Source organism: Aquarana catesbeiana, linkage group LG01 (genome assembly GCF_042186555.1).
Source record: "Aquarana catesbeiana isolate 2022-GZ linkage group LG01, ASM4218655v1, whole genome shotgun sequence".
NCBI classification, from domain to species: domain Eukaryota; kingdom Metazoa; phylum Chordata; class Amphibia; order Anura; family Ranidae; genus Aquarana; species Aquarana catesbeiana.
The window spans coordinates 534,251,082-534,278,261 of NC_133324.1; the positions used below are offsets into that span (position 1 = coordinate 534,251,082).

A 27,180-nucleotide genomic window follows, 5' to 3' on the forward strand; every position below is an offset into this window, starting at 1 on the left:
CATTAGGGAGGCTTGGATAGTTAGTGGGAATAGGCGTACAGAGTATGGCCTCCATACGTCTAGTAGCAAAAGGTGTCGTAGATCTCGGGTTGGACTGAGGGCCTGTTCAATACTGCTCCAGAGAATATCGGGGGATGGTGAGATCCAGTGTTTAAGCTGAGTGAGCATAGATGCTCAATAATGGTCTTTTATGTCGACTAGACCCATTCCACCCACTGACCTGTGTTTTAATTAAGAGGGTTTTTAGACAATCTAGGTCTCTTAGGTCCCCAGATGTATTGTTTGAGAAGGGAGTTTAGCAATTAAAGGTGGGTGTTTTTAAGTGGGATGGGTAGTGTACAAAATACATATAATATTTGGGGGAGAAGGAGCATTTTAAAGGATGCTAAACGGCCCGACCAGGTTAGCTTTACGTTAGCTAAACGCTTTGTCTCTTTGGTGAGTTTGTCAATTAAGGGATTGTAGTTGACATCTGCTAATTTTGAGGGATCTGCAGTTATTTGTAATCCTAAATAAGGAATGCTGTGTGTATTCCACGTATAGGGGAAATTGTTTTGTAGTTGAGACTGGAGAAGGGGAGAGAAATTCAGACCCAATACTAGGGATTTTGTAAAGTTTACTTTGTAGTAAGATACCTGACTAAATTTATTGAGAATATTGTGGGCATGTTGTAGGGATGTGTGTGGTGAGGTTAGAAGAAGAATGACGTGGTCTGCAAAAAGATTAATATTATGGGATTTACCGAAGAGGGAGAATCCTGGTGTACCAGGGTGTGCTCGTATTTTTTTTTTTTTTTTAACTAGGAGCTCTATAAGAATGTTAAAAATTGAGGGGGATAAAGGGCACCCCTGCCTAATACCATTTGGTAATGGAAAAGGGGAGAGAAAGTATGCTGGATGTGTATACCTGTGTGCAGGGGGAGGAGTACAAATCTAAGATAGCAGAGAGGATGGGGCCTAAGAATCCACATTTTTTGAGTGTTTGAGTCATGTAACCCCAATGTACCCTGTTGAATGCCTTCTCTGCGTCCAAAGAGAGTAGCAGAGAAGGCACCCGACAGGACCCAGCATAATGTATGATATCAATGACTCTCCTTGTAGTATCAGATGCTTGTCTGCCCTTGGTGAAACCTGTTTGGTCAGGCTTAATCGGAGTTGGTAAGATTGAAAGAAGTCTGTGGGTCAGGATTTTGGCATACAGCTTTACATCTGTATTTAATAGAGAAATAGGTCCGAAATTGGCTGGCGTATTGGGGTCTTTACCTGGCTTTGGGATAGTAACAACATATGCTTTGACCATTTCAGCGGAAAACGAGGCAGAGGACATTGCTTCAGAGTATATCTCCTTCAATGTAGGTGAGAGGGCTTCATGAAAGGTTTTTTAGTAGCCATTTGGTAGTCCATCTGGGCCTGGGGTTTTGCCACCAGGAAAAGTTTTTATTGCCTTCCGGATCTCAGGCTCTGTGATAGGTGAGTTAAGAGAATCTAGTTGTGGTTGGGATAGAGAGGGGAGTGAGAGATCTGCCAAGAAAGCTTGAATGTCATCATCTGAGGGCTGTGGAGTATTGGGGTCTTCCTTTAGATTATAGAGGGAGGAATAGTATTCAGCGAAAGTGTTTGCAATCTCTTTAGGGTTGTAGATTTTGCTATTATCTGAATTCCGAATTAGGGAATCTTTGTGTTTTGCAATCTCTTAGTGTCTGGGCCAAAAATGTTCCAGCTCGGTTGCCTGAAGAATAATGGTTTAATTTGAGAGATTGAATGTGTTTGTCATACTGTTCTAAGAGCATGAGCCTGAGATCCGAATGTAGCTTGGTTAGTTTGTTTGCTGTGGGAGCATTGGATAAATTTTTGTTTTGGGGCGATAAGAGTCTGATATCTGTTAGGAGGGCATCTAGTTTTTGTGACCTCTGCCTCTTTGCCCGTGAACACATTTAAAGTAAAATGCCTCTAATATATGCTTTATGAGCACACCACACAGTAAATGGATTTGTCACCGAATGAGTGTTAAGAGCAAAGTATTCATTTAGGTGTTTGGTTATAAGGGCTACTTACTCGTGAGGGTTGTTGGAATAGGCGAGGGTTAGCTCACCAGATGTAGGCTGGAGATGCAGTGTAACCCTCGTTCACTTTACCAGAGACAGGAGCGTGGTCAGGAAGCAAAGCTGGTGGGTGTTGGGTGCATATAGATTAATTATTGTGTAGAGTTTGTTGTTAAATTCACCAACCAAAATTGGGAAAAAGCCAGAGAGTCCCTGATGGCAATTAGGACACCCTTTTGTTTTTTAGGAGCTGAGGCATGGAATATTTTTTTTATGGTAGAAGGTGGGGGCAGCCGAGGCTACCCAATGTGTATCTTATATGCACAAAATAATAAGAGTGTAGTTTAAGGGCTTCCTTCCAGACTGAGCCTCTTTTGGCAGGGTGGTTCAGGCCATGGACATTAACCGCCTGGCATCCGCGCTATAGCCGAATGACGGCTACAGCGCGGACCTACATTCCCCGGAGGACGTCATATGACGTCCTCCCCTGTGCACGCTCCCTGCGCGCGCCCTACAGGGCGCGCGCCGGGCGCGTTGTGATCACCGAGTCACTGAGACTCGGCTGATCACCGATCTGTGTAAGGGGCCGGTCCCGGCCCCTTACCATGTGATCAGCTGTCAGCCAATGACAGCTGATCACATGATGTAAACAAAAGATCGGTAATCGTTTTTTTTTTTTACTCACGCTGACAGCGCGAGTAGAAAAAAAAGCCGATCACCGGATCGGATGTGAGGGACATCGGTCCCCAAGTGGAAGAGGCACATCTGCCTCATCAGTGCCCAATAAAAGTGCCACCAAATAGTGCCCACAGTGCCACCTAACAGTGCCCACAGTGCCACCTATCAGTGCCCACAAGTACCACCTATCAATGCCCACCTGAAGTGCCAATCAGTGCCACCTGCCAGTGCTGCCCATCACTGCCACCCATCAGTGCCCATCACTGCCGCCCATCAGTGCCCATCACTGCCGCCCATCAGTGCCCATCACTGCCGCCCATCAGTGCCCATCACTGCCGCCCATCAGTGCCCATCACTGCCGCCCATCAGTGCCCATCACTGCCGCCTCATCAGCGTACATCAATGAAGGAGAAAAATTACCCGTTTAAAATTTTTTAAAACAAAATATAAAAAAATAAACTTTTTTTTTTAAAAAAAATCATTTTTTTACATTTTTTTAATAAAAAGTAAAAACCGCAGAGGTGATCAAATACCACCAAAAGAAAGCTCTATTTGTGGTGAAAAAATGATAAAAATTTCATTTGGGTACAGTGTTGTATGACCGCGCAATTGTCATTCAAAGTGCGTCAGCGCCGAAAGCTGAAAATTGGTCTGGATAGGAGGGGGGTTTAAGTGCCCAGTAAGCAAGTGGTTAAAGGAAGTCACTCTAACTGTCATTTCTGATATGTGGGGAAAAATAACAGTACCTTAGAAAGTCCAGGGTTGGTCTTCAGGATTCTCAGTTGGTAGATTGTGAGCGCTGGTGGAGAATAAGTCTTCTCGTATGTGAACTTGTTTTCCATCTCAGACGGGGTAGAGTAGGAAGTAGAGAAAATAGTAACAAGAAAGTAAAAAAACAAATAACTGGTAAGTTAAAAAGGTAGATTCCATCCGGGATCTGGTGGCAGATATACTGCACATTGTTCAAGGAGGGGAACTTCGTGGACTGTAAGCTCCATAGTGAATCAGGAATCTTGTAGTTTTGGGTAGCTTGTTACGTTCGAGGTGGTTAGGTGTTGCATTTATTTGTTTTCTTTTTGTGTGACACAACCTGGCATTCGTTCTGGGTGTCCAACCTAGAGGTGGAGGTGGATCCTTCAGAATTTTGTTCTGGTAGGATATCCCATGAACGCAGCAGCGCTAGGCCTTCCTCTAAGCTCGAGATCACTGAGGACTAAGGATGAGCTCCGGCGTGTTCGCACACCCCACGTGCAGAGCCCGCCAGGAAGTCGGCGCTGCGCTAATTACAGGCAGTGAGGCATTTCCCGATCTCTGCAGCCGCGCATCGGGCCAATGTCTCACTGCCTGTGATTAGCGCAGTGCAGACTTCCTGGCGGACTCTGCACGTGGGGTGTGCGAACACGCCGGAGCTCATCCTTACTGAGGATTTGCCCTCTTGGGTGATCGTCAGGTTCGTTGTGTAGCCCCATCTGTATACAATGTTATGGTTGCTCAGTGCTTTGGTCACGGATATCAATGAATTGCATTTCTGCATAGTATACTGTGAAAGATCTGCTAACACTTGGACGGTAGAGTATTGCTCAGGGGGTTGTGCGTTCTTCCGAAAGGCTAGCATAAATTGGTCCTTTACGTGGAAGAAATGTACCCTCATTTAAAACGTCCCCGGATATGTTATCCGGGAGATGTGATGGTTTGGGTAAGCGATGTATTCTAGCAATGACCAATTCAGAGGAGGGTAATGGTAGGAAAGCTGACATAAATTCTTGGGCATATTGGTGAAGTTATGCAGGTTGGATGGCTTTGGGAATACCGCGCAGCTTCACGTTATTCCTGCGTGACCTGTCCTCGAGGATGCATCGACTAACGTGTTGTATGAGGCTGCATACTCCCCCATCTTTGTTTCAACGTGATCTACTCTGCCTCCTAACTCTCCCACTTCAGCTTTAAAGTTCCACATACGCTTCATGTCTGCATGCAGGGAACTGCGCAGAGAGACCAGCATGTCTTTTAGTGTTGTATCAGAGGGGCTGGTTGGCAGTGGGGGAAAAGTTAATTGTGTCTGCCAGCTCCCTCGTGTTTTCCATGGAGCCCTGGCATGCACTCACCTTGTGGCTGTGAGAGTCAGCAGACATGCATGGCCTGGATTTCGCTGCATGGGAGTGGACTGGAGGCATCAGGGGAGTGTTGTGAGTCCGGGCTCGGCGTGGCAGAGAGTGATCTGTCTGATGGCACCGGAGAGCAGCCGGCGGCACCATCTTGGATAGTGTTGCGGTCTTTAGGAGGGAAGAAATCTGTTTCTTCGGGTGCAATGTGTTTTTCCTCTTGTGGGTCATATCTGGGTGTAGTGCGGCACTTTAGCAGGGCACCGGTGCTGGTGGGGTCGGTCTGGGACGCCTCAAACTGTCCGGATTCCCGTCGCTGGAGCGGAGCTAGCAGGTCAGCCATCCATTTAGTAGCGCGGTAGCCACAACCCCATGCTATGGATTTTAAATGCCTACTCGCTGGTGTGCATTTTTTTTGGACATGGTGTTCACTGGCTTTAGTGACACTTTACAGGTGTGACTGGCACTGGGACAGATGTGGCTGTAATCAAGGACTCGGTAGATGGTTGTGCTGGTGTGACTGCAATCGGGGTATCGTAGATGGCTGCACTTGTGTAGCTGATTCAGGGCACCGCTGATGGTTGAATTGGTGGGGCTGAATTGGGACACTGCAAATGGTTGCGCAGGTGTGACTGAAGCGGGGTACTGACTATGGCTGCAATCCAGGGTATTGATGACGGCTGCACTGGTGTCTGGCACTGAAGTAAAAAAAAACAAAAAAAAAAAAACTGATCCCACCGTGCTGTCAGCCAGTGACAAAGGAGAGGGAGGCAGAGCTGAGCGCTGCTGTCTGTGTCAATAGACGCAGCAGCGGGGCTCGGGAGCGAGCATGTCAGAGTGCCCCGCCCGTGTGACGTGACTTCCCATGGGGGCACTTGAGAGGGAGGAGGGCCAGGAGCGCCAGTGGGGAACCAGAGAATAGGAGGTTCACAGCCACTCTGTACAATTCCGTTGCACAGAGCAGGAAAGTACAGAGATGTTTGGGGTTTTTTAATCTATATATGTACTGTATATGTCTATGTATATGTGTGTGTGTGTGTATATATATATTTTTATTGTTTCTACCTTTTTATAATTGCTTTAATCCTCTTCTTTTCAGTCAGTTGAGTCTCTTTTTATTTTCTTCACCTGGAAATGGACCAGAGGTTATTCCACAGCGTTATTAAAGGACAGATTTTGACCTTGGCTCTTCTAACAGTCTGTCAATTCTCTACATTTGTTCAAGGGGTAATTTAAATTGTACCTCTGTGGGGCCCACCTTGAGCTGCGGCATCTATACCTATCCTTTTGGTTAAGAAGCCTTTACCATCTACAGAGAGGAGAAGCACCTGTGTAACACCTGTATTCCTAATCTCCCCAGCCTCTGTTGCTTAGGCTTGTTACTGCTTCAGAATTCAGAACTAGTCTATTCCATGGACGTGTTATTCAATTTTGGAGAATGCACTGTTCTTTGCAGATTTAAATCTGTACTATACATTTTCTATTTCTTAATTGCTTTCAGTGTTCTCTTGTTTTCAGAATGTAGCTTATGCCACAATACTGATGCACCTGACGTTGAACCTTTCCTGTGTGTTAATATTAAAATGACTTATAATCCTTGATCACAGGTGATCTCCATTTAAGTAACAATGCAACTTTGGAAAAGACTGTAATAGTAAAGCGTTCCGATTGTGTGCTTAGGAGGCTGTTGACAGGTGGCGAGGAAGCGATGTGATGTCTGTTTTAACCCAATTTTTGCCAACACGCAACTGTGTATATGCTCTGCAGCTGGGCTGTTTGCGGTGCTTCCCCATTTGCTTGACTGTGGAATTCGGCGAGCTTGCCGCCTGCCGATCGCTACATGTTGGGTAAACTTTGCCACGGGCACAAGCTTCTCCATCTGTTGCCTATTGCGGCTTAAGGAAGGGGGGGGTTCCGTTGGCAAAAACACAGCTCAATCGCACATTGCCCCCCCAACCACACGTGAACAAAGCCTTAGTAGTTTTTAAAGAATATCCATAAGCAGCAAATATTTTATACTGTTAAAAAAATTGCTATTGCTAATATTTAACGTTTTTTATTTTAGATGGCTTTAACTGAGGCAGATGGTTTCCAGGCAGACACGGAAGAAGATGAAGATGATGACAATGATGATGACTGTGTGATTCTAGAGGAACAGCAAAAAAGAGGTGGATATTTAATTTTCTCCTATATGAAAGATACTGGTATTTTGCTTTCCAAGTAACATTTTTCTAATTGACTAAAATATTAGCTTACTTGCAAGCTCAAAGGCACCTTCTTTTAATATTCTGTACTATGTTTTAAGTAGTTTATCCTCTAAAGGTCTGACCAAAGCATTGGGCGGGGTCCAATAGAATAGACCATGCATTTTTTTTTATACATATACTGAGTTCAGATAGAATTGTACAGAAATCTAAAGATGTATGGGCATCTAAATCATTCATTAACCCCTTTGCGCCGGTGTCTCCCGGCCCTTTAAGAGGTTTCAGATGCCGGGGTGGGGTTTATGGTCGTGATTGGCTGTCTCGGAAAGCTCCCGATCGCAGGAAGGTGAAGCAGTCAGGGGGGCTGCTTTCCCCAGGAGCCAACTAGGATTGGCTGCTGGACTACTTGGCTCTATGGACAGAACCCTCAAATTATGGATCGATTCTCTCTATGGATCAAATCTGTGAGTAGAGCTTGATCACTAAGCTGCCGTCTCCATGGTCTCCAGCTGCGTATAATGACTGTTCCAGTTAGGCCGGCCATACATGGTTGCAGGAAAGAAATTTGCATGATTCCCCCATCAACACAATTTGGCTGGCTGGTTGTACCCAGGCTGAACCAGGCTAGATTAGAACCATGTATGGCCGGTCTTGGCCCCGAACTTGTTCAAGATTGTGGTTCTCAGCTGTCAGGGTTTTAGGCTGCTCTGTTCTACTTTAAACTGTGCTAAAACCCTTTTGTTCATGGTCTTCAGCTGCAAACTTAGTGACTGCACTGCTGCCATACAGAGAAGTGTCCTGTAAATTGGCACTCAAGCGTTTGAGTATCCCACTCCCCATTGTTCTCCTTCTGTTCAAGTTCTACAGCAATAAACCTAAAAAAAAATCAGAGTGACTGATTTCTGGGCTGAAGTCAGAGAACTGTTTGCTGTGTGTGTGCCTGGCTGCTTCTGCATTGAATAGGAAAGAACTTGGGCAAATCCAGAAACCCCTTTGGGGGTGAGTACTATCACATGTTTAGTTGAACTTTCAACCACTGCAGCTATTGTCAAGTGTGTGGAAATCGGGAGGGGAGGAGCGCTCCCTCTGAGTCCTGTTATAGAGCTCTGGTGGATATTGCAGCATATGCAACCTTAGAGCAATGCTGCCCTGCCATTGGTGACATCACCAGTGATCTAATCCAGCATGTTTTGAACAAAAAACACTGTTCATTGTCAAGGAAGGGTAACTGGCTGTGGGAAAGCTGTCTTCTCTGCACCGCATACTAGCTCATTATGAAACACTTACCTTAGAACGAAGTGCCAGTGTTCTATCGATATGTGCCCTCCGTCCAAAAGTGCCCGCGCATGCTGAGGACGGAGCCGCACTCCAGCAGATTTTCCGATCAGCTGGAGTGACGTGACCATGGTGCATGCGCACATCACAGGAGGCATTGTTTGGGAGAGAGAATGTCAGGGACATTATTAAAAGCTATTCACAGAGCAGAGAGTTGTTACATTATGCCTCGCTGTTGCAGGGCGGATTGTGGCTGTATTGAAGGGCGGGTTTTATCTGTGTTGCAACCCGCCCTTAGACACCTAACATGTAACTAAATAAAGACTGAATTCACCAAAGGAAAATTGAAGATGACTAGTGGCGCTGATCCCCAGGTGGTGGGGAAATGTAGAACACTCCTATACAGCCAGTGAACTGGATATGGATGTGTACTAGATGATACACTCTAATGAATCAATTACTACTAAATGAGGAAAATAAAATATTATTGCCCAAAATTAAATTATATATCTGAGCTAGTGAACTGCAAAAAGAATTAATTAATGTATATATACAAATCACCCTGTGAAAGTGGTAACAGATATATATATATATCCCAAAAAAACTCTATGAATACTGAAAAGAAAAATACAGCAACCAAAAAATGTGTACTGAATAGTCCCAATAAATCGTGAAACAAAAAATGAAAGTCCAAAAGAAAAGTCCAACAGAAGTGAAGGTGACTCCAAAAACTGCTCAGCTGCATCTCAAACCATCCACCACACCTCTGTGACATGATTCCACTCCCTTCTGAAATTCAAACTCACCAGCTATTAAGGCCTCTCACTCTCGTGTTTGGCCTGACAGAGCCTCTAACCCACTATCATGGGGGTCAGCATGCGAGCATACACATCCACTGCTCCACAGATCAAACGATTTCCTTATGTTGGTGTGACATATAAATAAAAAAAGCTCCAATAGTGTAATACAGTTTAAAAAGTTTAATCACACATAAAACCAACTTCAATGAACTCACATTTGAAAATAAAACCAGTAAGCAAATCACTTCACAGCATACAGGAATATCTCACGGCAAAGCATGCGATGGCAATTGAAAATACAACAGGCGGCCACGGCGGACCCAGGAAGTGTGTGCGCTCACGTTCGTCTCACCCGTCCGCAGCACTTGTCCCTCCACTTGGTCCTCCGCTCCGTCCCCCTTCACTCCTTCCTTTAGCACTTGTGTAGAATCGCCGTGTAGCCACGCCCCGACATGTTTCGTCACAGGGACTTAATCATGGGGTTGGCTAACCGGCGGATCAATCAGATATTTAAGCAAATCAGAATTAGAGTGGGCGGGTACAGATCACTCTGTGTTCACACACTTCCTGTGTCTCTGTATATACAAAGTATAGCCCTTCTCATCATTCTAGATTAAAATTCAATACTAAATGCATTTCAATCAATGTTTTCAAAGGTAAATCCCGTGGCAATCAGCTAACAATATTCCTCCCCTTTACATTAAGATACTATCCATCATATTGAGGGATTCTTTACTTCCCAAATGGTTCTCAGCAGTATTTAATTAGCGATAATAAACTACTGCTAATCAACATCAGAAATAAATTAAATTTTACCACATTAATTACTATTTAAATATGATTACTAATGCAAAAATCATATATATATATATATATATATATATATATATATATATATATATATACTGCAAACACCCAAATTACATCATATAAATCTCTCGATTATACTATATTATGTCATAGACTCTAGTAAAAAGTGACCATCAAAGAATCATAATTCCGTGATTAGACATATTAAATATATATATATATGTGAAAACTATGACAAGAATTCCAAAAAATTATTTTTCCAAAAAAAATTATTCCAAAAAATATGTGCCAAAACATTGTGAAAAGAGATTCTTTTTGTGTGTGTGTGTGACCACACGATAGGATAAATCCATTCTATAACCCCCTATACTTATAAACTAAACCTATGTGTCTGATATTGCTAGCAGTTATTAATAAAGCAGTTCAAGTCAAGTTCGATGTTCATACCTCTAGGAAATAAACATTTCAGGAGAAAGATCCATCGGGTTTCTCTCTGAGAGAGATCCCTAACCCGATTGGATCCTCTCCAGGACTGATATACTACATCCAAACCACAGAATTGTAAGAGGCTTGGGTCCTGATTGTGTTTCTCCTTGAAATGGAGAGACCCACTGTGGTATTGGAACCTTTTTGGATGTTGGCTAGATGCTCTGCAATTCATAAAATAAACTGCACGGGCACCATAAAAGATAGGCTACATGAGAGGAATTGCACGTGATAAATTCTCTGATTCTAAACGTTTCATCATCCGCATTAGTGATTTGAGTCAAACCCCCAGATGTCTATCCCTACACAAAATGTGCCAATGTCTCTTAAAGATCATCTCCACATCCCTGTACTGGTGATGGAAATCTGAGATGAATCCAAACTGATGTTGATTAGTTGATGTCATACAATCTCTCTCTTTCAAACATTCATCCCTAGGGATATTAGCTACCTTGATGATGTTATTCAAAGCATCATCTTTATACCCATCTTTATAGGTGTGGTGGATGGTTTGAGACGCAGCTGAGCAGTTTTTGGAGTCACCTTCACTTCTGTTGGACTTTTCTTTTGGACTTTCTTCATTTTTTATTTCACGATTTATTGGGACTATTCAGTACACATTTTTTGGTTGCTGTATTTTTCTTTTCAGTATTCATAGAGTTTTTTGGGATATATAACAGATATATATCTGTTACCACTTTCTCAGGGTGATTTGTATATATACATTAATTCTTTTTGCAGTTCACTAGCTCAGATATATAATTTAATTTTGGGCAAAAATATTTTATTTTCCTCATTTAGTAGTAATTGATTCATTAGAGTGTATCATCTAGTACACATCCATATCCAGTTAACTGGCTGTATAGGAGTGTTCTACATTTCCCCACCACCTGGGGATCAGCGCCACTATTCATCTTCAATTTTCCTTTTGTGAATTCAGTCTTTATATACTTTTTTATAAAGTGGCAGCTCCGATAGGGTTCTGACATTTGAATTATAGCGCAGAGGTGGAAATACAGGTCTGGGGCGACGTTTTTTGAACCTGTATACCTTCAGTTTTTATTACCTAACATGTAACGCTTTAAAATTGCGCACACTCGTGGAATGGCACCAAACTTTGGTACTTAAAAATCTCCATAGGCAACGCTTTAAACCTTTTTATGGGTTACCAGTTTAGAGTTACAAAGGAGGTCTTGAGCTAGAAGTGTTGCTCTTGCTCTAACGCACGCGGCGATACCTCACATGTGTTTGAACACCAATAAGAAAACAAAAAAGTGTAGCGCTATTATGAAAAGTGAAATATCCGCATCATATGTACAATGAGGACCAGTGCATCATCAAACTTCCAATAAAAAAAACATTAAAATTGAGTAGTATGAGTCCCTTATATACGAACAACTTCATATGTAGATCATGACAATGTGCACGTAAAATCTTGAAGTGAAAAAAACACCACCACCAACAATAGGGAGGCTTACCGGAACGTTTGAACCCAAAGGAACGTTCGATGGGTCAAACACGCTTGTGTTGTAAAACAGCCAATGGAATTCTATGGGAGTTGCGAGGAAGACCTGCGATAATCCATAAACCGGTATATCCCTCAGAAGTGATGCCCCAAATGCATAACGGTTGGGTTAAATGGAAAGGAACAAAGAAGGCCACATAGTGTAATTCCGTATAAACGTACCAAATTTATTAAAAAGAAATAAACTCACATTTGAGTGGATAAAACAGCGCTGTATGAATACAATGGTGGCAGTGGAGTCCTACCGGATGCGTTTTGTCTCCTTGGACATCGTCTGGGAGGTCCCCCCACTGCAGCCAACAAGGTTTATATAGACAATGTGACCTTCAAGTTAAGAGTCAAGACCCCAGTGTGCTCGTCATGTAAACAGTGTTACTTCCGGTAACTTGGCAAGATGGCCATTTCGCGTGCGTTGCACGCCTCGCTATGGGGCCTGTAGAGTGTTAACCCGGAAATGCCTCTAGTGAAACGTGCGTTCCATCAGCATATCGGTCATGTATGTTACTGAATATCGTCACAACATTAAGTGTCCGAACTGTAAGAAAGCGTTACGAGCAAAGATAATAAATAAACCAACAAGTGAAGTGAATAGTAGGAAGAAAGTGTTGTTCACAGGCGTGATTGTGCAATAGCATAAATAAGTCAGGAGGAAGTGATGTAATGCGTCCAACCAGCATCAATGGCTTGCGTTCCAAGACGTGTGCTCCAAGGTGCCGTGATGACGTCGTACGGCGCAATGACGTATAGAGCTGGCGTTCACAAACCAGGAAGTCGCTGCTCATAGCAAAGAAGCACTAGATGGCAAAATAAAAACACGTCCTCTAAACAAAAAGGATCGTCAAAAAAAAATAGTATATAAAAAAGATTAATTAAATGAGTGTATGATAGTCAAATATAAAAAATGGTATATGATTAAAAAATAAAACTAAAATTTGAATTTAGTGAAAAATCAGTGTGTTGTCCTGCAAGAAGGGAGAATTGTATAGAACACAAACATATCTGTGTAATAAAACACATATGTGACATGAGTCTAAAGAAATGAATGTGTTACTAGAGGACAAAAAACAATGGATTATGGACCATATTATCCACATGTGGAATGGACTCTTATAAGGAGGTCATATACAGACAACCACAATATATAAATAAAGAAAAATCACAAAAAATGAATTAAGGAAAAATAAAGGCTAAACTAGTGCATGGAGATATAAAGAGAGGGAACATATGTAGAAATGAAAAATTGACATGACTGAATATAGACATTAGGCCTTATTGATGAAGGAATTAATGTCAAATTTAACATTCATGCCAAACGGAGAGTATGATTGGAGCTCATGTATCCAGAAGGTCTCTAAACGGCAGACACCTCTGGTCATGGCACTACCTCTCCAAGGGGGAACATATCTGTCAATAACTACAAACTGCGTTCCTTTTATCATGTGATTATGGTGCAGTTTGTAGTGTCAGTATGTTTGGTATCACCACTTTTAATCAGGGCAATGTGTTCTGCGACTCTGACTGAGAAGGAACGGATGGTACGGCCCACATATTGTTTCCCGCAATGGCAGGTGATCAAATAAACAATATGGCTGGTAGTGCAAGTGCAGAACTGTTTGATGGAATAATGTTTATGCGTAACAAAGGATGTAAAATCAACCGTTTTTCGTCCTATCCCAGAATTGTGTTGACATACAATGCATTTTCTGCATGAGAAGAAACCATCCATCTCATGAAAGAGAGGCAGACGTGTAGGGGAATTGATATTGTTTGGAGCTATTTTACTTTGTAAGGTAGGAGCTCCTCTGAATATTACTTTGGCTTGATCAGGCAGAACAGTGTTAAGAATCCAATCATTCTTAAGAATGCCCCAATGTTTTTGAGAGGATGGCTTTAACCTGTTTATGTTGAATGGAGAATGAGATGAGCAATGACCACTTGAAAGTGTCCTCCTGCTCTACTGTAGGTTTCACTTCTAATAAAGATTCCCTAATTGTTTCGAGAGCATGTTGGAATTCTCGATCAACCACATGGGGGTTGTATCCAAAAACCTGGTTCTTAGTATATTGGACTGTGCTTTGAAGGTGGTAATATCAGAGCAATTTCTACGTAATCTGAGAAATTGGCTCTGCGGAACAGAGTCTAGCCATGATCGATGATGGCAACTATCCATTGGGATGAAGCCATTACGATCTGTTGGTTTAAAGTGTGTCTGAAACTCGAAATGTCCATTTGTTGATTTTAATTTCTAAGTCCAAGAAATTGATCTTGTCATTACTAGCGACGTAAGACAAAGATATGTCTCTGTCATTGTTGTTCAGATGTTGAAAGAACAATTCCAATGATTTAGCACTGCCATTCCATAGGAGGAGGATGTCGTCAATATATCGTGCCCACAAGACAAGGAAAGGGATCTCATGGGCATAGATGACATCCTCCTCCCACTTGGCCATAAATAAATTGGCGAGGCTAGTGCCAAATTTAGGGCCCATAGTCACACCACGTAACTGAAGAAAATATTGTTGGTTAAACCAAAAATAACTATGCTTAGTAGCAAATTCTAACAATTCAATAATAAAGGAACGTTGGAAAGGAGCAATGCTAGGTTCTTTTTCCAGGAAATATTGGACAGCTTCAATACCCTTTTCTTGCGGTATGCAAGTATAAAGGGAAGCCACATCAGCCGTGGCAATAATATAGTCACCCTGTAGGCCAAGACCTTCCAACAAACGAAGAGTGGCTCCTGTGTCCTTTACTTGTTGGTTTATTTATTATCTTTGCTCGTAACGTTTTCTTACAGTTCGGACACTTAATGTTGTGACGATATTCAGAAACATACATGACCGATATGCTGATGGAATGCACTTTTTACTAGAGGCACTCTACAGGCCCCATAGCGAGGCGTGGAACGCACGAGGAGCGGCCATCTTGCCAAGTTACCGGAAGTAACACTGTTTACATGCCGAGCACACTGGGGTCTTGACTCTTAACTTGGAGGTCACATTGCCTATAGAAACCTTGTTGGCTGCAGTGGGGGGACCCCCAGACGATGTCCAAGGAGACGAAACGCATCGGGTAGGACTCCACTGCCGCCATTTTATTCATACAGCACTGTTTTATCCCTTCAAATGTGACTTTTTCTTTTTAATACATTTGGTACATTTTTATACGGAATTACACTATGTGGCCTTCTTTGTTCCTTTCCATTTAACCCAACAGTTATGCATTTGGGGCATCACTTCTGAGGGATATACCGGTTTATGGATTATCGCAGGTCTTCCTCACAACTAGAATTCCATTGGCTGTTTTACAACACAAGCGTGTTTGACCCATCGAACGTACGTTCCTTTGGGTTCAAACGTTCCAGTAAGCCTCCCTATTGTTGGTGGTGTTTTTTTCACTTCAAGATTTTACGTGCACACTGTCATGATCTACATATGAAGTTGTTCATATATATGGGACTCATACTACTCAATTTTAATGTGTTTTTTTTTTTTTTTTTTTATTGGAAGTTTGATGATGCACTGGTCCTCATTGTACATATGATGTGGATATTTCACTTTTCATAATAGCGCTACACTTTTTTGTTTTCTTATTAGTGCACATATCCTACTAGCCGTGTTAGCTGCTCCCCTCTTTGGGCAGCGCAGAATTATTTGTTACACTTTGTTATTTTTCGCACCGTTTACATATGTGGGCGCGACTTGCGTATGCGTTCGCTTCTGTGCGCGGGGATAGGGGTGCTTTAAAAAAAAAAAATTCTTTATTTTACTTTTTATTTTTTTATTTTTACGCTTTCTCTTTATTTTTTGATCATTTTTATATCTATTACAAGGAATAGGAATCCCTTGTAATAGGAATAGTGCGTGACAGGTCCTCTTTATGGAGAGATGTGGGGTCTATAAGATAGAAGGGTAAAGGTGAAGGACTGGCCAAGCATGTCTCCAGACCTAAACCCTATTGAGCATACGGGGGGCATCCTCAAATGAAAGCTGGAGGAGCACAAGGTCTAACATCTACCAGCTCAGTGATGTTGGCATGGAGGAATGGAAGATGACTCCAGTGGCAACCTGTGAATCTCTGGTGAACTCCATGCCTAAGAGGGTTAAGGCAGTGCTGGAAAATAATGGTGGTCACACAAAATATTGACACTTTGGACCCAATTTGGACATTTTCACTTAGGGGTGTACTCACTTTTGTTGCTAGCGGTTTAGACATAAATGGCTGTGCGTTGAGTTATTTTGAGTGGACAGCAAATTTACACTGTTATGCAAGCTGCACACTCACTACTTTTCTTTGTAGCAAAGTGTAATTTCTTCAGTGTTGTCACGTGAAAAGATATAATATATTTACAAAAATGTGAGGGGTTTACTCACTTCTGTGAGATAGTGTGTGTGTATATATGTATATATAATGTGTATATATAAATTTATATTTCAAAAACATTTTAAAAACCTGTACTCAACTGGACACGCGCTAGAGAATTGGTATGTGTATCTTAATCAGTATAGCTTGGCAATGATGCTGGATGATCTGGCTTTTTATTTGATTTTTTTGCTACTCCTGATGGCTTATTACATTGATCACTACTGTATAAGCAATAATTCCTCTGTTTGGCATTCTTTCATGATGCCAGCATTTTCTATGATTGGTGTATCCCTAGTGGCTTTTTGAGTTGAATTCTCCATGATCTATGCTTTCCCGCCACTATCTTACATTTATTGATGGACACAGCTTTTTTGTTCTTGACCAAACAGGGTAGGACATTAGGCAGAAAAATACTCCGCGCCTAAAACTCCGCATCTCCTATGGGCAAACTTCTCAAGGTATAAAACCCCTTCTCTGCTATCGGCAGGTCATTTATTCTTCCTAGTGTTCAGGATTAAGGACCTGGTTCCCAGTTGGGACCTGTGTTTCCATAAGCTTTCTTTTATTTATTTTTCTGGATTTTTCCAGCAGAATGCTGTTATTAACGAACAAGCGCACATAGACTTTTTAGCTGCGACAGCCCCATCCTGGACTGGGGTGGCTGCCGAGTTAAACGTCTCACAGGAATACATATAACCGGGAGCCTGCAAACTTTCAAGTGTTACCCTGGCCAACAACCACCACTTCAGGGGAGGGAAACATCTGTCGAGGGAGTTTTACACACAGGCTCCACTGGACTGGTAAGAAGAAGGCTCCCCCCCCCCCCCCCATTCCTTCACCGGATGTTACATTGGGGCGTAGGTACTCCCTGTGGTCCTGCAGGGTCCCCACTCCCCATGTCCTCCGGTATGTGGGGCGCAGGCTCAGGTGGAGGAGGCAGGATGGATATCCTGCCTCCTCCACCTGAGCCTGCGCCCCACATACCGGTTTGGCCATCTGCACACCCCAGGGTTTGGGTGACACTGTTGCGACCATCATGTGGCTCTGGATGGCAGGCAGCCATGTTTTTGGAGCCGAAGCAGTCATTTTGATGGTGATTCCAGCAGCCATCCTTTTGGAGGCAGGCAGGTTGGCCATTTTGTCAGTAACTTTTTCCCTATATGTTCTATGGGAGCCCGTTGGGAAGGTTCTCGATCCCCATTTTTGTGTAGCTACCCTTGGAGATCTGATGGTGTGGGGCGGATTCAGGGATTTACCAAACGGTTCGCAGTATGTTGCCCCTTTGGGGAGGCCCTTCTGGACAAGTGGGCCTCTACCTCTTTTGTGGATCCCCCCATTTCTAGACTGAACAAGGCCACTGCCATCCCGTTAGAGGAATCCCCCTCCTTTAAGGATTCTGGTCATGTGCTCCAGGCAAATGTGGAGCTGGCGGACCAGTTGGTCCAGGGATTAAAGTACATTTGTAATCACAGCTCCACTTTCCTCCATTTCAGCGGTGGTGCTTTGGCAAGTGTTGTGCTTTTTGGAAGTCTGGTCAGTAGACCAGACTTCCAAAAAGGCCCTGGAGGACCTGCTCTTTCAGAGCTACCCTAGACGACAAGGGTCCCTTCCTCCCTCAAGCCAGTAAAGGGATGGAACCACATTTGGGAGTCTGCCTTCACGGCACAAAGGCAGATTTTTTTGTTCTCCTGGTCCTCTGCCAAGGACTCTAAACCTTCCCAGACTCCCGCAGGTAATTCCAAGCGTTCCTGGCCCCAGAAGCCCTCCAAACCCACAAATAAATCCTCCTCAGCATTAAGGTTTGGAGGAAAATGGTGAGGGGGGTCACCTTTGTAGATTTTTCGGGCCCATGAACCTTCCTCATTCCTGACGAATGGATCTGAAAAATCATTGTCTTCGGTTAGAATAGAATTTCATTCCTCCTTCCCTGGACAGATTTTTTTTTTCCCCCTCCAATCTTTTGCTCACTGGTGCACTGGCTAGAGGCTCTGTACAGGGCTAAGCAGAACCTACTCCTTTGAGGAGTGATTGTCCCAGTGCCTAAACCGGTGCAGTTCCAAAGATTTTACTCCAATCTGTTCAGTTCCCACGAAGGATGGGCTTCGCCCAAACCTGGACCTCAAGGCCTTGAATGCGTTCATGCGGGTTCACAAGTTTAACATGTATTTCGTTCATTCGGTGGTGGCATCTCTTCACCAAGGAGATTTCCTAGCCTCCATAGATATCAAGGACGCTTACTTGCACATCCTCATCTGCGAGGGGTATCCGCATTTTTTGTTTTGGGGTCAGGGATGCATATTATCAGTTTGTGGTGCCTCCCCCCTTTTGGTCTGGCCGCTGCTTCTCAGGTGTTTACCAAGGTCTTAGTCCCGGTACTTGCGAGTCGAGGGATTGCTGTGATCGGACCTGGACAATGTGCTTCTATGTTCGGAGGCTCGCTCGGCTCTGACGGACAGTGTAGATGTTACCACACACTCTCTACAGAAATTCAGTTGGATCTTGAACTTCAGAAAGTTTGCATTGACTCCGTCCAAGCACTTGAAGTATCTGAGCTCGATTCAGTGCAGGCCAAGGGGTTTCTCTTGTCCAACAAGACCCAGAGGCGCCTGCCTGCAGTTCAGCGACTCTTGTCCCGCAAGAGGCCCTCATGCGGTTTTGCATGCAGGTTCTAGCTCTGATGGTGGCTACCTTCGAACTGGACCCGTATGCCCAGTTTCATATTGCAGCTCTGCAGAAGGAAATCTTGTCCAAATGGAACATGTCTCCCACTTCCTTGGACAATAAGATCTGGACTGGTCGATGAGCCTCTCTGGTGGATATGGTCTCCGTCCTTATAGGCTGGGGAGTTCTTTCTTCCTATTCTCTGGACAGTGGTCATGACTGTTGCCAACCAGTCAGGCTGGGGAGGAGTCCTGGGCTCAAAATCAGCAAAGGTCACTGGACCCTGAAGGAAGCTCGAGTTGCGATCAAGGTCCTGGAGCTTTGAGCAACCGAGTTGCCCCTGTAACATTGGACGTATGTTCTCAGGGGCCTCTCGATCAGGATCCACTCCAACAATGGCACCACAGTGGCTTATGTCAATCAGTGAGGAACGAGAGGTGCAGCAGCAGCGCTAGAGGTATCCCATATTTTGCCTTGGGGTGGAAAGGTTTGTTCTAGCTCTGTCTGTGGTACACATTCCTGGCATCAAAAATTGGCAGGTGGCATTTCCTCTATCAGACGCTGGATCGAGGAAGTGGTCCCTGAACCCGGAGGTCTTCCAGCAGCTGTCTTTGCTGGGAGACGTTCAATGCGGCTCTTCTGGCATCCCGCCTCAACTGGAAGGTTCGTGGCAAGAACAAGGTATACTCTGGATGCACTGGTTGGGCCATTTGCTGTGTGGGACAGAGGCCAAAGAAGCTTCGTTCATCCTGATGGCCTCAGACTGGCCTTATCTGTGGTATCCCGATGTGGTATCACTGGTCATGGAAGCTCCCTGTCACGGTTACCTGTTTGGGAGGAGCTACTATCCCAGGGGTCGGTCATCCTGCTTTACTGAATGCAGGGAAGGTGTGTGAAAATGAGGCCTACAACACACACACTGAGCGCCAGATCAATCCTACGGTTCTATATACAGTGTAAAATAAACAAACACTTGAGAGGATTAAATCCCACAATAAAATATGCAATATCAAAAGTGTCAAGCGGCTGTTTAAAAAGGAAAAAATGGCATAAATAGTAAAAAAGTCCAGCGATCCAAACTGGATCATAGAATACTAAAAACAGCGCTAAAAAAGCCACAAAAAAGTGTCACAGTGAGTGGCTAGAAACACAAATATAAGTCTATATGTAGAAGGTAATGATGATGACAGTACAAAGTTTTTCTAGGTGTAGAATCACTGATGTCCAGGCGTGCACCTTTCACCAGGAAGAAAACATGTTCCAACACGTGATGCACACTCCCCAAGGGGGTCAAACTCACCAGAAGCCAATATTAAAAAGGCATTGGGTAAGGTACTCAGCATCCACTTCAATAGTCAGTCATCATAAGCAGGTTTCACTGGTAAGGGGGCTCCATATATATCATAAAACACAAGAGCAACACCGACATAGCGTAATCCTGTTTTTTTTCATGTAAAAAAAAAAACCCTATACAGCAGTGTTCCCCTTAATCCTAACTACGTACATTGTAACAGTTTGAGATATGTGGGCTGAAAGGGCTTGAGCCTCACCGGAACAAATATGCAAGGCTGCCACATGGTTGGAGAAAAGCTGAGTTAGACTTACCGGTAACTCCTTTTCTAAGAGTCTTCCAGGACAGCCAAATTCCCACCCGGTTATGTCTTATGTATTATGCATATGTTTTGCAGGTACATTCTACAGTTCTTGAGAAATACTGAAATGTGGCCTGGAGGACCGCCCTTTTATCCAGTGGGGGTTAACGTGTTTCCTGTCCTGGTAAAAGGAGACCTAGGTCTCATGGGCTGCCCTGAAGGGAAAAGGAGTTACCGGTAAGTGTAACTCAGCTTTTTTGGGTGATTTTAAAAACTTCATAAAAAATGCAGCATGCAGGGCTTTTCAAAACACTGAGCCTGCAGTGCCGTGGTGTGAAGAGTCCCATAGGGTTTAAAGGGATTGTGGTTTTGTTATATAGAAATGTTTTCTATTGTAGATTGTGTTTTTTTCATAAAAAAGAAAAGAGCCAGTCTTAGGCTGCTTTCACACTGAAGCATTTTTGCTTTGTTTTTAGCATATTAGAAATGCATCAGTGTAAAAGCAGCCTAAATCTGGCTGTTCACTTTTTATGAAAAAACTAAAGCAATGTACAATAGAAAACATTTATATGTAAACAATTATATACTGTGTGTGTGTGTGTGTGTATATATATATTATGCCAGTATGGTGGCCTGAATTTATGAATTTTACCCAGTGGGTATTTAAGCAGCCCACACATCCGTGGTCTTTGTCGGTTCCTGTGCACGATACGATTCGTTACGTCATTAGGTCGACTCTTCCAACTCGTTCGGCGTTCGTGAGTCACGTGTCAGAAATTTCCAGAGGCTTTCGGTTCTCTGCTCGAGGTTTCCGTACGTCATGTCTTGCTCAACCGTTGCAGGTAGGATTTGTGTGTCATTTCTTAATTTCACGCATCGTCATTTGCTAGATATCCCGTGTCACCCAAACCCTGCGAGTCATTTGTCAAGTCTCCACACGTAGCCTTAGTCTCAGCCTCGTGCAGACCACAAACTTATGACTCAGTCTCGTGAGTACAAGCACCGAGCCGTTCTTTTGGTTGCATTCGTATGTTCCCTCAGGATAGAATATTAGATAGAAATATGTGGCGCTACTCCATCAATCAGTAACAAATAAATAATCCGAAATCGCAGCTATAATGAACTGAGATGTAGGATGAAGTTGGCAAAGTGAGCTCCACCTCATATAATCAATGCCAGACAAAATATTTAAAGCCTAGGAATAAGTATCACCATACAGGAGTTAATCAAAGAAAGAATCAGTTCTGCAAAAATAGAAAAGTGAATACCAGCAATTAAAATGCTCAAAATTATATATAAACTGTCTCAGTGCTCGATAAAATAAATATAAATTATATCAGCCACCCCTCATCAAGTGACAATTCATTGTCACTTGATGAGGGGTGGCTGATATAATTTATATTTATTTTATCGAGCACTGAGACAGTTTATATATAATTTTGAGCATTTTAATTGCTGGTATTCACTTTTCTATTTTTGCAGAACTGATTCTTTCTTTGATTAACTCCTGTATGGTGATACTTATTCCTAGGCTTTAAATATTTTGTCTGGCATTGATTATATGAGGTGGAGCTCACTTTGCCAACTTCATCCTACATCTCAGTTCATTATAGCTGCGATTTCGGATTATTTATTTGTTACTGATTGATGGAGTAGCGCCACATATTTCTATCTAATATTCTATCCTGAGGGAACTGAGTGGACCTATCTATGTTGGCAGCTCTCTATCGGGTATTTTACCGTCAGTTTCAAAGTTTTTTGCTCACATTGTGGTTTTTGCGCACTGGTTCTCCTATATATTTATTCGTATGTTCCCGTACCTTGCCGTTTCATGCCGCAGTAGACACGGTCTGTCACTTCATTCTGGTAGTTACATTTCCCATCGGTCCACAGCCAGTCACATCAGCGAATCACCGGTTCTTCCTGCTTAGTTATGTCATCATGGTCCCGATTCAAATCCAGTTGCGTCTGCGACGCACCAATTCATACCCACTCGTTCAAATCAGTTCATCTCATCTCATTTCGTTGCATGCTCCACAGGCCGGTTCGTTGTCAGTCGTAATCACGGCTCACCGATTCATGCCTCTGTCATGGCAAATCATTTCACTCACTTCATTTCACGTACCTGTCACTCCGAGTCGAATCCAGTCGCATCTGCGACACACATCCATTCATGCCTCTGTCATGGCAAATCATTTCACCCATTTCATTTCACGTACGTGTCACTCCAATTCAAATCCAGTCGCATCCGCGACGCACCGATTCTTCCAGCAGGTCCCAGTTAGTCTTATCTCATTTCATACCATGCTCCGTAGTCCGGTTCGTTGTTAGTCGCAAAATGCGGCACATCCATTCGTGCCTTTTTCATGGCAAATCATTTCACTCGTTTCATTTCACGTACCCGTCACTCTGATTCAAATCCAGTCGCATCTGTGACACACCCATTCGTACCCGCTCATTCTAATCAGTTTGCCTCAGTTCATTCCACGCGCCACAGTCCAGTCCATTGTCAGTCGCAATCGCGGCACACCGATTCATGCCTTTGTCATGGCAAATCATTCACTCGGTTCATTTCACGTACCCATCATTTCAATTCAAATCCAGTCGCATCTGCGACGCACTGACTCGTACCCGATCGTTCTAAACAGTTTGCCTCAGTTCATTCCATACCAATACATTCTAGTCATTTCACCCCACTTTATTTCATCTTCCACAGTCCAGTTTGTTGATCGCAACCACGACACACTGATTCGTGCCACTGTCATGGCAAAACTTTTCATTAGGTCGTTTCACAATACCCTTCACCACGATTCCAGGTCAGTCGCATCCGCGACCCTCTAACCTACCTCAACTCTTGTTAGCCTTTATTTCCTGTACCCATCACCAGAACAAATATGCAAGGCTGCCAAATGGTCCATTTGTGCATTTCAACCTTCGTTAAATATTATCGCCTGGCCCTCATATCTTCTCAGGAGCAGGTGTTTTGGTCATAAGGTTATTCAGGCAGTTGTCCCTCCCTAGACTGGTAAGTTCTGGCTCATCGTCTCATGGGCTGTCCTGGAAGTTGTTTGGAGAAAAGCTGAGTTAGACTTACCGGTAACTCCTTTTCTGAGAGTCTTCCAGGACAGCCAAATTCCCACCCGGTTATGTCTTATGCATATGTTTTGCAGGTACGTTCTACGGTTCTTGAGAAATACTGAAATGGGGCCTGGAGGAACGCCCTTTTATCTGGTGGGGGTTACCATGTTTTCTGTCCTGGTAGAAGGAGACCTAGGTCTCATGGCCCTGGAGGGAAAAGGAGTTACCGGTAAGTGTAACTCAGCTTTTTTGGGTGATTTTGAAAACTTCACCAAAAATGCAGCATGCAGGGCTTTTCAAAACACCGAGCCTGCAGTGCCGTGGGGTGAAGAGTCCCATAGGGTTTAAAGGGATTGTGGTTTTGTTATATAGAAATGTCCAGTTTGTTGATCGCAACCACGACACACCGATTCGTGCCACTGTCATGGCAAAACTTTTCATTAGGTCATTTCACAATACCCTTCACTACGATTCCAGGTCAGTCGCATCCGCGACCCTCTAACCCACCTCAACTCGTGTTAGCCTTTATTTCCTGTACCCATCACTTCAGTCTTTTTACAGGTATTACTTTGTATGCTGTCTGTCATATTCTCCTTAGGTTCGGCAGTCGCTTCGTGTCGAGTCATTCGTGCATATCTTCTGTTAACTAGGCGTAGCTCCACTGATGTTTGATGTCAGTTGCCTTAATGACGCAACGGTCAACCAAAAAAAAAAATTACCAGATCACGGTCTGATTAGCCACGTCATTAACAAAAACCCCTCAGTTCCACTCACCACATAGCTCCAGGCCAACTGTTCTCAAAACCGTTTTCCTTTGAAAGTCCACTCATAGTCTCAAATTGTTCATTAAATCTTCACCTCACAAAAAAGTTCCCCTTGCAGTCGCATAAACGCATTTCAAAGGTACAGCGGATCTAAGGTGCATGGGTGTGCCCCTCCCTGCTATGGCCAGGAAGGCCGAGCTCTTAAGGCTCCTCTTCCCTCCGCCAGCGACAGATGGGCCCAGCACCCAGCAGGCGTCTCTCTGTGATCCATATCTTCAGCCATCTTTCAGCCTCACACCATGGTGTCATCGCTGTCCACCACAGTCGCTAACGTCCAAGCTAGAGTGGCACCCGGCCATGGCCATCCCTGACCCAGGTGCAGTTCGGGTTCTGACACCCCCCCCTGCAGGTACAACAGGGAAGCGTTCCACTATCTTCCCAGCCCACCTGGTCCAAGTCAGCATCAGGAAGGACATTTTGGACAGCAAGGGCGTCAACCTTGCTTCCCTCCTCATTTCGGCCCACAACCTGGCAGAAAATAAATCTTATTGACTAGGCCGAGTAGACGTCCTATGGCTGGGGCGTTACCTCGCCTCACACCCCACTCCCTCACTAGCCACCTTCCTTATCCAAAGATTTTTCAGCAGGATTCTATATGGGCCTCACCACACTGCCCCACAGGACTCACAAATGCAGGGACCTCCGCTCAGCGGCCACCGACGAACAGGCCGTAGATCAGCTATCACAGTCTGAACTTGACCAAGGCTTCATCATCGACGCTTTCGCTCAGCCCCTTTTCAACATCTGGATCTGGAGAGTTAGCCCTATCGGGCTTGTCAAGGGCAAATTTTCAAATAACATTCGATTGGTGTATGACCTGTCTGCGCCTCATTCTTCCCACATCCCGCGTTAAATTCCCTAATTCCTTCAGAGGAACTCTCCCCAAAATATGCTTCGGTAGACATGGAGATTCAGGCCGTTTTCAAAGTAGTCACAGGCGCCTGGCTCTCTAAAGCCAATATTTCGGAAGCTTTTAAGCTTCTACCCATCCAACCGTCCCTCTGGTGCTGGCATGGCATTAAAAGACTCAACGTGGACACCCGCTCCATGCAGGCCAGCCTTCCCCTTGACAAACTGACCCGCATCTGGTCAGCCCTTCAAGATTTTATCTGGGCACAGGGGTGTACGAAGAAACAGCCTCAATCCCTCTTAGGGATGCTCAAACTTACAATGAGAATCATTCCCCAGGGACGATCTTTCGTTTCACACCCCCTGGTCTTCCTCTCTGACACAGAACCCCGACCAAATCCTTAGCTTACACACTGCGGCAGTAGTGGATTGTCTATGTGGGAGGAGTTCCTTACTGGTGGGAATGAAATGCCCAAGGTCATACCATCGGTATGGCCTCTTACCGCAGGTAGTTACAGATGCCGCAGCCTCCACGGGCCTCGCTGCAATTTTTTGGCCACCATTGGTTTGCAGGACCATGGCCGCCAGAGATGCTCCTAAATCCCCAGGTTTATTCAGTCTCCCCCATTGTTCGAACTATACCCAATGGTGGCAGCCGCTCAGGTCCGAGGTCATATCTGGTCCGGACAAACTGTGGCCTTCGCCACCGACAACCAGGCCACGGCCAATATCATTAATAAAGGCGGGTCCAAGTCACTCCCTATTATTATATCCTGCCTACGCAGGCTGATACAACTATCCCTACAGCATCAGTTCAATGTCCACCGCACATTCATTCCGGGTAAGTGCAACCTCGCAGCGGACGCACTGTCCCATTAACTTAATTTCCCAGCAGAACACCCAAAGCCGACCCAACATCATCTCTTGTCCCACCTTGGTCTCTGCCAACGTTGGATTTTAACAGCACCCTCACAGCGTGACCCTGCTTATTTAATTAATCCTTATCCCGTAACACACTCAAGGCCTACCACACAGCTTGGAACACATTCTGCAAATCCCTGGCATCCTGCTCCGCGGCAACGTCAACAGACACTAAGCACATACTAGCTTTCATCTCGTGTGGCCACAATCAGTTGGCCCTATCAGACAACACCATCTGACTATACGTAGCCGGCATCGAACACCTTCTGGCTTTGCAAGATCTCACAAAACCATCCTTGTTTGTAACCCATGCGATCCAAGCCATCCTGCGCAGCATGCAGAAATAACAGCCCATAATCAACGCCAAGCGCTTGCCCATCACGAATACCATCTCCAAGCATTCACCAAACTTGCTCAGTAGATCACACTAAACCAATAAAGAGCTACACCCCTACCTGAATGTTTTTGCCCCCTTATTTGGTATACCGACCAGCAGACCAGGGCACACTTCAGGTGCATTTCGTGTTGTAAGTCTTATGGCACGTTTATACTATTCACATCCAATTTGGCCAGAGGGCTTTGACCATAAATAAGAATGCCAGTATGGTGGCCAGAATTTATGGGAGGAGCCTGGGGGGTATTTAAGCAGCCCACTCATCCTTGGCCTTTGTCGGTTCCTGTGCGTGATACCCTCCCATCCCCTTTTCAGGGCATTTCTCAAATTCATTTATCTTCACAAACATCTATTACTTATCTTGGGTATGCCCCCTTATTTGGTATACCGACCAGCAGACCAGGGCATACTTCAGGTCCATTTCATGTAAGTCTTATGGCAAGTTTATACTGTTCACATCCAATTCGGCCAGAGGGCTTCGACATATATATATATATATATATATATATATATCACCTCTGTATAAATCTATTATACAAAACCACTTCTATAAAAAGAAACGCACATACATAACC

The 27,180-nt window shown here is 44.1% G+C and overlaps 1 protein-coding gene across 2 annotated transcripts in view; it reads left to right on the forward strand.

The window, feature by feature from the left end:
- The window catches only part of CHAF1A (chromatin assembly factor 1 subunit A), a 693,562-nt gene that overhangs the window by 638,703 nt on the left and 27,679 nt on the right, over window positions 1–27,180 (forward strand). For both annotated transcript variants that reach the window (XM_073594763.1, XM_073594760.1), the window contains exon 13: window positions 6,887–6,989. In XM_073594763.1, coding sequence (XP_073450864.1) covers window positions 6,887–6,989 — 103 coding nt within the window. The remainder of the gene's footprint in view (window positions 1–6,886; window positions 6,990–27,180) is intronic.